Here is a 12,399-nt window from a genome sequence, read left to right as displayed (position 1 = left end):
AGCAGCTTACCAAAGCTTTGGTAACTGGCACAATTTTAGCTAGTTCAAGATAGAGCAGACTGACACCCCAGTTACTGCAATCCCTTCACCAACACTGTACTATGGCTACATCATTTATAAGATACACATCAACTCACTTCCCTCCTCAGCAAGGTTCAGCCCTGAGGACTAAAGTACCTCCAAAAGTCCCTCTAAATCACATAATTTACATTTTAAAATTTTGTTTAAAAGGTTATTTTAAAAAAGAAATCTCAGTCAGGTTTTAAAGACTGTTTCAAAATGGCCCCAAGCTACCAGACAGATCTGGGATTTCAAGCTGTGTCTCAATTAACAAATTTATTGGATTTCTATGAGGATGTGACTAGTGCAGTAGACAGAGGGGAACCAGTGGATGTGGTGTTTTTAGATTTCCAAAAGGCGTTTGATAAGGTGCCTCACAGAAGGTTGCTGCAAAAGGTTAGGGTGCACGGAGTTGGGGGTAAGGTGTTAGCGTGGATAGAGGATTGGCTGTCTAATGGGAACCAGAGAGTAGGAATCAATGGGTGCTATTCTGGTGGGCAGTTGGTGACCAGTGGAGTGCCGCAGGGATCAGTGCTGGGGCCTCAACTGTTAACCATTGAGATGATCTGGATGAGGGGGCTGAGTGTAGGATAACGAAATTTACTGATGACACAAAGATGAGTGGAAAAGCAAATTGCGTGGAGGGTGTGGAAAGTCTGCAGAGATCTGGATAGGCTAAGTGAGTGGGGGAGGACCTGGCAGATGGAGTATAATGTTAGCAAATGTGAGGTTATCCACTTTGGTAGAAATAATAGTAGGACGGATTATTATTTAAAAGGCGAAAAGCTGCAGCATGCTACGGTGCAGAGGGAATGGGGGGGTCCTTGTGCAGGAGTCGCAAAAACCCAGTCTGCAGGTGCAGCAGATGATCAAGAAGGTGAATGGAATGTTGGCCTTTATAGCGAGGGGGATAGAATATAAAAGCAGGGAGGTCTTGCTGCAACTGTACAGGGTACTGGTGAGGCCGCAGCTGGGGTACTGTGTGCAGCTTTGGTCGCCACACTTGCGGAAGGATATATTGGCTTAGGAGGGAGTGTAGAGAAGGTTCACTAGGCTGATACTGGAGATGAGGGGGTTAGCCTATGAAGAGAGATTGAATCGACTGGGTCTGTACTCGGAGTTTAGAAGGCTGAGGGGGGGTTTTATAGAAACATATAAGATAATGAATGGGCTAGATAGGGTAGAGGCAGACAGATTCTTCCCGCTTAGAAAGGATAGCAGGACTAGAGGGCACAGTCTCGAAATAAGAGGGGGGCAGATTAGATTGGAGTTGGAGAGGAACTTCTTCACTCAAAGGGTGGTGAATCTCTGGAATTCTCTGCCCATTGAAGTGGTGGAGGCTACCTCGCTAAATATATTTAAGTCACAGATAGATAGGTTTCTGATAGACAAGGGATTTAAGGGTTATGGGGAGAAAGGGGGAAAGTGGAACTGATCCACTTCAGATCAGCCATGATCTTATTGAATGGTGGGGCAGGCTCGAAGGGCTAGATGGCCTACTCCTGCTCCTATTTCTTATGTTCTTATGTCTCCTCAACTGAAGAGACAAAGACAATTCTTAATTTAATGGTGCACTTTGTTTCAGTAAGAAGTCTGACAACACCAGGTTTAAGTCCAACCGATTTATTTGATAGGAATAAAACGAAGGGGCAAACCCCAAAAGCTTGCTAGTTTACTATCAAATAAATCGGATGGACTTAAACCTGGTGTTGTCAGACTTCTTACTATGTTTACCCCAGTCCAACACTGGCATCTCCATATCATGAGCACTTTGTTTCACCAGGAGATAGAGAAATGGCAGCTTCTCTGCCATTTGGCCATTCATACCTTCTATTCTCTCTATGCTGCCATTCGCACCTCTTAGCCTTTCCCCTGGTTTTGGGGCTATGGCTGATCTTCATTCCCTCAGCTTACGATATAAATATCTCCCACTTTTAGCTTTAACAAAGGGTCATCTGGAAGTGAAACATCAATTCTTTTCTCTCCTTACAGATGCTGCCAGACCTGCTGAGATTTTCCACCATTTTCTCTTTTGGATACAGAAGTTTTCTTCACACCTCTTTGTAAGAATATAAACTGTACCTTGGCCAGAACAACCGCTAAGAACCACAGATGGGAGAAGGACTGATTGCAGTGTCAATGTCTTATTTGGGAGATCACTTGGTATACTTTATTGTCATAATCTTAGCGCCTGTAAAAAGGGCAAGAAGCTGAGAGAAGCCTCTTCAGAGAGGCAGACAAGAGCTTCAACCCAGAGATAGAGAAAGGATAATCCAGAAATGGCTGATAGGCTGCTGTAAGTAACTGCAGGTACCTGCAGAACAAGAAACAATGAACCTTCTTTATGTAAAGGCTTATGTGCTACTAAGCTCACCTATAACAGGAAGCTCCTGCAGAGGAAGTCATTGCAGCTGTAGAGGCAATTCTACAAGATCAAGACTTTCACTTCAGACAATACAACATCCTGATTTTGAAAATACCAGGTCTGCACCAAACAATAGAGAGATCCAATTTTTAATAAGTATGGGTACGTGTTAATAACCTTATCTTTTCTTAGGTAAGTTCCAGAACAATAGAGTGAAATAAATGAATCTTTCCTTTTAAGATAAAGATTTTGCTTCCGATTTTAAATTGGATTTCTCATTCCATGGGTTAAAAAAAACACAAGCATGCATACAAATATATTGTTCATGGGCAACATTAGGGCAAACACCTTTTAAAGTGTCTGTGGCAATAGTGTTGATCATCAAGTTCACATGACAAGATCTCACGTCAACACCCACAATCCAAACACTGACACACATTCAACTATGTCATCATTTGAGCATGGGACCATAGAGATGCCCATGTCATCCAAACCATGAAAGGTACTGATAACTGCTGGACCCCTCACTACGTTATCCAACCTACCACCTTACCCAATCTACCATGTCCATTAGCCTGATCCCCAAACAGCAGACACAACAGAAGCAATGACACATGAAAATTAAGATCAGGGGCCTCAAATTCCTTCAAAACTCCCTTTCACAATTAGATCACACTGCCAACCTCTCGGTGTTCCCATACAGCCTGCCCAACCTAAAGACCACCAAAATGAGCACCTGTGAAGAGATCCTTGTTCTCTCTATCAGGAACGTCATGACGGGTTTGCTGAAAACTAACAAGAAACAATAATCAATTGTAAGCGCAAAACTTTCACAGACTAGAAACTTCACCACATCACAAGAGAAAAGCAGCAATCCTACAGGCAGCTCAGTGCACAGGTACAGCATAAAACCCTCAACATAAATAACAATTCACCAAACAATAGAGAGATCCAATTTTTAGACCTGCTGGGTCTATCCTGTTGGTGGGACAGAACACACACAACATGAATTGTTTCTTCAGCATGGTCCATACAATCTAGGGCATTTAATAGTTCAACCCACTAAGAGGCAAACATGGAGGGGAGCTCAAATTGAAAGAAAATGTATACAAAGTGACAAAGATTACTGGGAAGTTAGAGGTTTGGAAAATCTTTAAAGGTCAACAGAAAGCCATGGAAAAAGCTATAAAGAAAAGTAAAGTAGATGAGAGTAAACTAGCTCTGAATATAAAAACAGATAGCAAAAATTCCTACAAATATTTAAAACGAAAGAGCGGCTAAGATAAACATTGGTCCTTTAGAGGATGAGAAGGGGTACTTAATAATGGGAAATGAGGAAATGGCCGAGGCATTGAACAGGTATTTTGTGTCAGTCTTCACCAGGGAAGTCACAAATAACATTCCAGAAATTAAAGACAAGGAGGCTGTGGCAGGTTAGTTCTTTGAAATGATAATTATCGCTAAAGAGATAGTGCTGGGCAAGCTAATGAGGTTAAAGGTAGACACGTCACCTGGCCCTGATGGAATGCATCCCAGAGCACTATAAGAGACAGTGGGGAAATAGCAAATGCGCTTGTGGACTCTGGGGTGGTTTTGGGAGATTGGAAAATAGCAAATATAACGCCATTATTTAAAAAAAGGAGGTAGACAAAAAGCGGGTAACTACAGGCCAATTAGCTTAACTTTTGTAGTGGGGAAAATGCTTGAATCTATCATCAAGGAAAAAATAGTGAGACATCTGGATAGAGATTGTCCCATTGGGCAGACACAGCATGGGTTCATGAAAGGCAGGTCATGTTTAACTAATTTACTGAATTCTTTGAGGCCATTACAAGCACAGTGGACAATGAGGAACCGGTGAAAATGATTTATCTGGATTTCCAGAAGGCATTCAACAAGGTGCCGCACAAAAGTCTGGTGCATAAGATAAAAGGTGCACAACGTTATGGGCATGGACAGGGGATTGGTTAACTAACAGAAAGCAAAGAGTGGAGATAAATGGGTGTTTTCCTGGTTGGCGATCAGTGACTAGTGGTGTGCCTCAAGGATCAGTGTTGGGGCCACAATTGTTTACAATTTATGTAAATGATTTAGACTTGGGGATCAAGACTCTGTCAAAGTTTGCAGATGACACCAAGATAAGTGGTAGAGCAAAGGGTGCAGAGGACAGTCTGCAAAGGGATATAGATAGTTTAAGCAAGTGGGCAAGGGTCTGGCAGATGGTGTACAATGTTGGCAAGTGTGCATTTTAGTAGGAATAACAGTAAAATGGACTATTATTTAAATGGTAAAAAATTGCAGCACGCTGCTGTGCCAAGGGACCTCGGTATCCTTATGCATGAATTTCAAAAAGTTGGTTTGCAGGTGCAGCCAGTAATTAAGAAGGCAACTGAAATCCTTCAATGCTAGAGGGATGGAGTTTAAAAATAGAGAGCTTATGTTGCAGCTGTATAAGGTGCTGGTGAGGCCACATCTGAAGTAGTATGTATAGTTTTGGTCTCCTTACTTGAGAAAGGATGTACTGACAGCGGAGGGGTTGCAGAGAAGAGAATTGGCTGATGAGAAGATCTGAGTTGACTAGGGCTATATTCATTGTAATTTAGACGAATGAGGAGGAAATCTTATAGAAACATAAAATTATGAAGGGAATAGATCAGATAGAAACAGGGAGGTTGTTTCCATTGGCAGGTGAAACTAGAACTAGGGGGCATAACTTCAAAATAAAAGGGGACAGTTTTAGGACTGAGTTGAGGAGGAATTTCTTTACTCAAAAGGACTAGGGGGCACAGCCTCAAGATAAAAGGGGGGCGGTTTAGAACGGAGTTGAGGAGGAACTTCTTCACTCAAAGGGTGGTGAATCTCTGGAATTCTCTGCCCGTTGAAGTGGTGGAGGCTGCCTCGCTAAATATTTTTAAGACGCGGGTTGATGGGTTTTTGAAAAGAGAGGGGATTAAGGGTTATGGGGAGAGGGCGGGAAAGTGGAACTGAGCAGTGACAGATCAGCCATGATCTTATTGAATGGCGGGGCAGGCTCGAAGGGCTAGATGGCCTACTCCTGCTCCTATTTCTTATGTTCTTATGTTGTGAATCTGTGGAATTCCCTGCCCAGTGAAGCAGTTGACGCTATCTCATTGAATGTTTTTAAGGCAAAGATAGATTTTTGAACAGTAAAGGAATTAAGGATTATGGCGAGCGGGCAGGTTTGTGGAGTTGAGTCCACAAAAAGATCAGCCACGATCTTACTGAATGGCAGAGAAGGCTTAAGCAGCCAGATGGCTCAGAATCATAGATCACAGAAGAGGACCTTTGCCCAATGAGTCCACACAGACACATTAGAAAACACCTGAACTCCTACCTAATCCCATCTGCCAGCACTTGGCCCATAGCCCTAAATATTACAATATGGCAAGTGCTGATCCAGACACTTTTTAAAGAATGTGAGGCAACCACCTCCACCACCTTTCCAGTTGGCACATTCCAGACCTTCACCATCCTAGTAAAAAAGCTTTTCCTCATATACTCCCTAAACCTCCTGCACCTCATCTTGAACCTATGGCCCCTCCTGACTGACCCTTAAACTAAGGGGAATAGCTGCTAATCTGTCTATAACTCTCACGATCTTGTACGCCTCGATTACATTGTCCATCAGTCATCTCTGCTCCAATGAAAACATTCCAAGCCTATTCAAATCTCTCTTCATAACTTAAATGTTTCATCTCAGGCACCCTCTCCAGGACAATCACATCCTTCCAATAATGTGGCGACGAGAACTGCACACACTACTCTAGCTAACTCACCAATGTTCTGTACAACTCCAACATTGACCACCCTGCTTTTGTAATCCAAGCCTTGATTGATAAAGGCAAGTGCCCAAATGCCTTTTTCACCACCCTACTAGTATGGCATTCTGCTTTCAGAGATCTGTGGACAAACACTCCAAGGTCCCTTTGTTTCACAGAACTTCCTAGTATACTACCATTCATTGAATACTTTGTCAAATTACTCCTTCCAAAAGTGTATCACATCACACTTTTCCATCTGCCACTTATCTGCCCAATTGACCACATCATCTTGATAAATCTATATCTTCTTGTAGCCCAAGGCACTCCACCTCACTGTTAACCACTCATCCAATCTTTGTATCATCTGCAAACTTGCTAACCCTACCCCCACATAGTCATCAATGTCATTATATAACAAATACTGCATCATATATCAGCCTTATCTGAGTGTTATTCCTGCCCCTAGTTCTTACGGGCTCATCAAGCACAGGGGCTCAAGGACAGGGTGGCAGTCAGTGTTTGCCGGAAGGAACATTTTAAAACACTTAACCTTGACTTGAACACCCTCAATTCCATTTTTCAATACCTCGTCAGGCTCAGTCTCAGGACTACCCCAGCTCAGAGCAATGCTGAAAAAGCCATTTGACAGCTGAAAAATAAGGCCCCTGCCTCATTTTTTGGAATCCCTGCTGAAATTCTGAAACACGATGAGATACATTCCCAATACAGCTGCACAATCTCATATCCCTCCTCTGGGAACAGAAGTGTAGGGGATGCCTGGAACACTGACACATGACATACAAATATTGCATCACAATCTCAGTGTTAGCACCTTTGCCTCAGGCCTTGATTGTTAAGGGTTCAAGTTTAACTGGGACCCAAAGCAGTAGGGAGACAGAAGACAACGTTGAGGATAGCACAGAAGTTAAAGACAGCACATATTAATTAATAAGGCAATATCAGTAATCGTAGTGCCAGGCAGATCAAGCAAAAGCAAGACAGAGAGCAAGGGAAGACCAGATTAAAACGCATTTATTTCAATGCAAGATGCTTGACGGGCAAGGCAAATGAACTCAGGGCATGGATGGGTCTGTGGGACAGGGATATTATAGCAATTACTGAAACATGGATAAGGGAGAGATAGGACTGGCAGCCCAATGTTCCAGGATACAGATGCTATAGGACAGATAGAACAGGAGGTGAGAGGGGGAGAGTTGCACTTTTGATTAAGGAAAACATCACCGCAGTACTGAGAGGAGATATATCCAAGGATTCACCCACTGAGTCTATATGGATAGAATTGAGAAATGAGAAGGGGGAAATCACTGATAGGGTCGTACTATAGCTCCCCAAATAGTCAGTGGGAAATTAAGAAGCAAATATGTAAGGAGATTACAGATAGCTCCAAGAAAAATAGGGCGGTAATAGTAGGGGATTTTAACTTTCCCAACATTGATTAGGACAGCCATAGTATTAGAGTGTTGGATGGAAAGAAATTTGTTGAGTGTATTTGGGAGGAATTTCTCATTCAGTACGTGGATGGCCTGACTAGACAGGGGGCAAAACTTGACCTCCTCTTCGGAAATAAGGAAGAGCAGGAGACAGAAGTGTTAGTGAGAGATCACTTTGGGACCAGTGACCATAATTCCATTAGATTTAAGATAGCTATGGAGAATGATAAGTCTGGCGCAAAAGTTAATATTCTAAATTGGGGCAAGGCCAATTTTGATGGTATCAAGCAGGCACTTTTAAAAGTTAACTGGGGGAGTCTGTGGGAAAGGAAAGGCACATCTGGTAACTGGGGGGCTTTCAAAAATGTGTTAACCAAGGTCCAGGGTAAGCACATTCCTCTTAGAATGAAGGGTAGGTAGAGTAGGGGAACCCGGATGACTCAGGATATTGAAGCTGTAGCCAAGAAGAAGAAGGAGGCACATGACATGCAATCCCTTGAAAGGTATAGGGGTCAAGTTAAGAGAGAAATCAGGAGGGCAAAAAAGAACATAAAGTTATTTTGGCAGATAAGGCAAAGAGAATTCAAAGAGCTTCTATAAATACATAAAGGGCAAAAGAGTAACTAGGGAGAGAGTAGAGTCTCTTAAGGATCAACAAGGTCATCTATGTGCAGATCCACAAGAGATGGGCAAGATCCTAAATGAATATTTCTCATCAGTATTTACTGTTGAGAAAAGCATGAATATTAGGGAACTTGGGAAATAAATAGTGAAGTCTTGAGAAGAGTACATATTACAGAGGAGGTGGTGCTGGAAGCGCACCAAGGTAGATAAATCCCCGGGACTGATGAAGTGTATCCCAGGTCATCGTGGAAGGCTAGGGAGGAAACTGCGGTCCCCTAGCAGAGAAATTTGAATCATCGATAGTCACAGGTGAGATGCCCAAAGATTGGAGAGCGGCAAATGTTGTGTCTTTGTTTGAAAAGGGCTGCAGGGAAAAGCCTGGGAACTACAGGCCAGCGAGCCTCACATCTGTGATGGGTAAGTTGTTGGAAGGTATTTTGAGAGACAGGATCGACAGGCATTTAGAGATGCAAGGACTGATTAGAGACAGTCAGCATGGCGTTGAGAGTGGAAAATCACGTCTTACAAATTTGATTGAATTTTTTGAAGGGGTATCCAAGAAGGTGGATGAGGGCAATGCAGTTGAAGTTGTATACATGGACTTTAACAAGGCCTTTGACAAGGTACCGTATGGTAGGTTATTGCATTAGGTGAAATCTCATGGGATCCAGGGTGAGGTAGCTAAATGGATACAAAATTGGCTTCTTGACAGAAGCCAGGGGATGGTTGTAGAGGGCTGTTTTTCAAACTAGAGGCCTGTCACCAGCAGTGTGCCTCAGGGATCAGTGCTCGATCCACTGTCATTTATATTAATGATGTGGATGAGAATATAGGAGGCATGGTTCATAAGTTGCAGATGACACCAAGATTGGTAGCATAGTGGACAGCGAAGGTTATCTCAGATTGCAACTGGGCCAGTGGGCTGACGAATGGCAAATGGAGTTTAATTTATTTAAGTGTGAGGTGATGCATTTTGATAGATTTAACCAGGGCAGGACTTACTCAGTTAATGGTAAGCCGTTGGGGAGAGTTATAGAACAAAGAGATCTAAGGGTACAGGTTCAAAGCTCCTTGAAAGCGGAGTCACAGGTGGACACAGTGGTGAAGGAGGCATTCGGAATGCTTGGTTTCATTGGTCAGAACACTGAATACTGGAGTTGGGATGTCTTGTTGAACTTGTACAAGACACTGGTAAAGCCACACTTGGGATACTGTGTACAATTTTGGTCACCCTATTATAGAAAGGAAATTATTAAACTAGAAAGAGTGCAGAAAAGATTTACTCAGACGCTACCGGGAGTTGATGGTTTGAATTATAAGGAGAGGCTGGACAGACTGGGACTTTTTTCTTTGGAGCATAGAAGGCTGAGGGGTGATCTTATGGAGGTCTATAAAATAGAGAGGCATAGATCAGCTAGATAGTCAATATCTTTTCCCAAAGGTGGGGCATCAAAAACTAGAGGCCATAAGTTTAAGGTGTTAGGGGAGAGATACAAAAGAGTCCAGAGAGGCAATTTGTTCACACAGACAGTGAACAAGCTGCTAGAGGTAGTAGTAGAAGCAGGTACTATTTAGTCTTTTAAAAAGCATTTAAACAGTTACGATGGGACTAGAGGGACATGGGCTAAAGTGGGCAATTGGGATTGGCTTAAGGGTTTAAAAAAATAGGATGGTATGGACAAGTTGGGCCAAAGGGCCTGCTTCCATGCTGTAAACCTCTATGACTCTATGACATAATCATGGCTGACTGTCCAATTCAAAACTGATACACTGCACTGTTGGCAGCACTGTCTTTTAAATGAGATATTAAGCCATGGTCTCGTCATCCATCTTGGGTGAATGTAAAAGATCCTATGGCACTATTTATAGAAGAATCAAGGAGTTCTCCCCAGGAGGAACAAGGCAGTTCTTTCCAGTATCTAGGCTAGTATTTATACTTTAAATAATATCACTTAAATAGGTACCTGGTCATTATCACACTGTTGTTCGTAGGATCTTACTGTGCATAAGCTGGTTGTCATGTTTGTTATACTACAACAGTGAGTATAATTCCAAAGGTCTGTCAACCTCAGGTGGGATTTTTCAGTTTTGAGGTGAATGTGGTCAGAAAATCCCACCCAAGGCTGCAAACAGTCCAATCTGCCCTCTCCAGTGAATACAAAAGATTCCTTGGCACAACTAAAGAACAGCACTAGGTGTTCTTCCAGTGCTTGGCAAATATTTAGCCCTGAGCCAATATTTAGAACAGATTATTTAGCCACTGCTGCTTGTGCAATATTACTTTGTAAATTGGATGCCATGTTTCCAACAATTACCACAGTAACGTACACAATATCTCACGGCAAACATACTATTGTACACGCAGTATATCACTACCATCTCTCACAAGCCCACTACTGCCTCTACAAAAGTACATCATTGGTTGTGACAGAATTTGGGACATGCTGGGGCCATTGAAGATTTAAATACATGCAAGATTGTTAAATTCTTATGCAGATAGCAAATCTTGACAACTCTTAGCTCTTTCAGACAAACATGAGGCTCTCTGCCAGGGTGGGGACTGGGTGCCAATTCCCCTGTACAGGGCTCTCTTTGACAGGGTGGGAACAAGATGCCAGCTCCCCTGGATGGGATTCTCCATACCAAGGTGAGGACTGCATGCCAGACCCCTTGGTGGGCTCCTTGTGACAGGGTGAAAACTGGGTGTCAAGTCCCTAGGTGTGGCTCTATGGCACGGTGCAGACTGGGTGGGGCAGCACAATAGCCAGCACTACTACCTCACAGCACCAGGGATCTGGGCTCAATTTCAGCCTTGAGTGACTGTGTGGTCCTCTTTTAAGGAGTTTTCACATTCTGCCCGTGTATGCATGAGTTTTCTCCAGCTGCTCCGGTTTCCTCCGATGGAACAAAGGTGTGTAGGTTAGGTGGATTGGCCATGTTATGGGAATAGGAGAAGGGGTGGGCCTGGGTAAGATGCTCTTTTAAAGGGTCAGTACAGATGATTGGTTGAATGGCCTCTACTGCATTGTAGGGATTTGATGATTCCACGGTTCAGTGGCAATGTACCAGCCCCCCGAGTGACAGCTCCCCAGGGTGGGACTGGATGACAGGTTGACCGGGTGGCGCCTCCCCCGGGGCGGGCGCCGGGTGGCGCCTCCCCCGGGGCGGGCGCCGGGTGACTGCTCCCCCGGGGCGGGCGCCGGGTGACTGCTCCCCCGGGGCGGGCGCCGGGTGACTGCTCCCCCGGGGCGGGCGCCGGGTGACTGCTCCCCCGGGGCGGGCGCCGGGTGGCACCTCCCCCGGGGCGGGCACCGGGTGCCTGCTCCCCCGGGGCGGGCGCCGGGTGGCACCTCCCCCGGGGCGGGCACCGGGTGCCTGCTCCCCCGGGGCGGGCACCGGGTGCCTGCTCCCCCGGGGCGGGCACCGGGTGCCTGCTCCCCGGGGCGGGCACCGGGTGCCTGCTCCCCCGGGGCGGGCACCGGGTGCCTGCTCCCCCGGGGCGGGCACCGGGTGCCTGCTCCCCCAGGGTGGGCACCGGGTGGCACCTCCCCCGGGGTGGGCACTGGGTGCCTGCTCCCCAGGGTGGGCACCGGGTGGCACCTCCCCCGGGGTGGGCACCGGGTGGCACCTCTCCAGGTTGAGAACTGGGTGACGGTAACTCTGGGTGGCTCTGTGTTGCTCAGCTATTAAAGCTGCCACTCTCACTTACCCAGAAGAAGGTGGAGTAGGTGATGAGGGTGAATTTGAGGCAGATGTAGCTGAAGCGCTCACAGTGACCGCCCGCTTTGGCCCGGGAAGCCCGCGGCGCGCGCTCCATCCCAGCCGCGAGCCGGTAGCTGATTCAAATCCCAACGGTTTCCGGTTCACCTGCCGGAGCCGCCGCCCGGATATGGGCCCGCCCTGAGAGAGGGTGAGAGAGAGAGAGATAGTGACAGAGACGGTGACAGAGAGAGAGAGTGTGAGAAAGAGAGAGAGTGTGTGAGTCAGAGAGAGAGTGTGAGAGAGAGAGAGAGAGACAGAGACGGTGACAGAGAGTGAGAGAGAGTGAGAGAGAGAGTGTGAGAAAGAGAGAGAGAGTGACAGAGACGGTGACAGAGAGAGAGTGAGAGAGAGGGAG

At 45.4% G+C, this 12,399-nt stretch overlaps 1 protein-coding gene across 3 annotated transcripts in view; it reads right to left on the bottom strand.

Moving 5' to 3' along the window:
• Positions 1-12,107, bottom strand: part of tspan15 (tetraspanin 15) — a 129,750-nt gene extending 117,643 nt beyond the window's left edge. For all 3 annotated transcript variants that reach the window (XM_080205379.1, XM_080205380.1, XM_080205381.1), the window contains exon 1: positions 11,992-12,107. In XM_080205379.1, the coding sequence (XP_080061505.1) occupies positions 11,992-12,099 (108 nt within the window). In that variant the 5' untranslated portion in view covers positions 12,100-12,107. The remainder of the gene's footprint in view (positions 1-11,991) is intronic.
• Positions 12,108-12,399: the final 292 nt, after the last annotated feature.

This window comes from Carcharhinus amblyrhynchos, chromosome 17 (assembly GCF_965287045.1).
Source record: "Carcharhinus amblyrhynchos chromosome 17, sCarAmb.v2.hapA, whole genome shotgun sequence".
Classification (NCBI taxonomy): Eukaryota; Metazoa; Chordata; class Chondrichthyes; order Carcharhiniformes; family Carcharhinidae; genus Carcharhinus; species Carcharhinus amblyrhynchos.
This window is presented reverse-complemented; position numbering and strand designations above follow the sequence as displayed.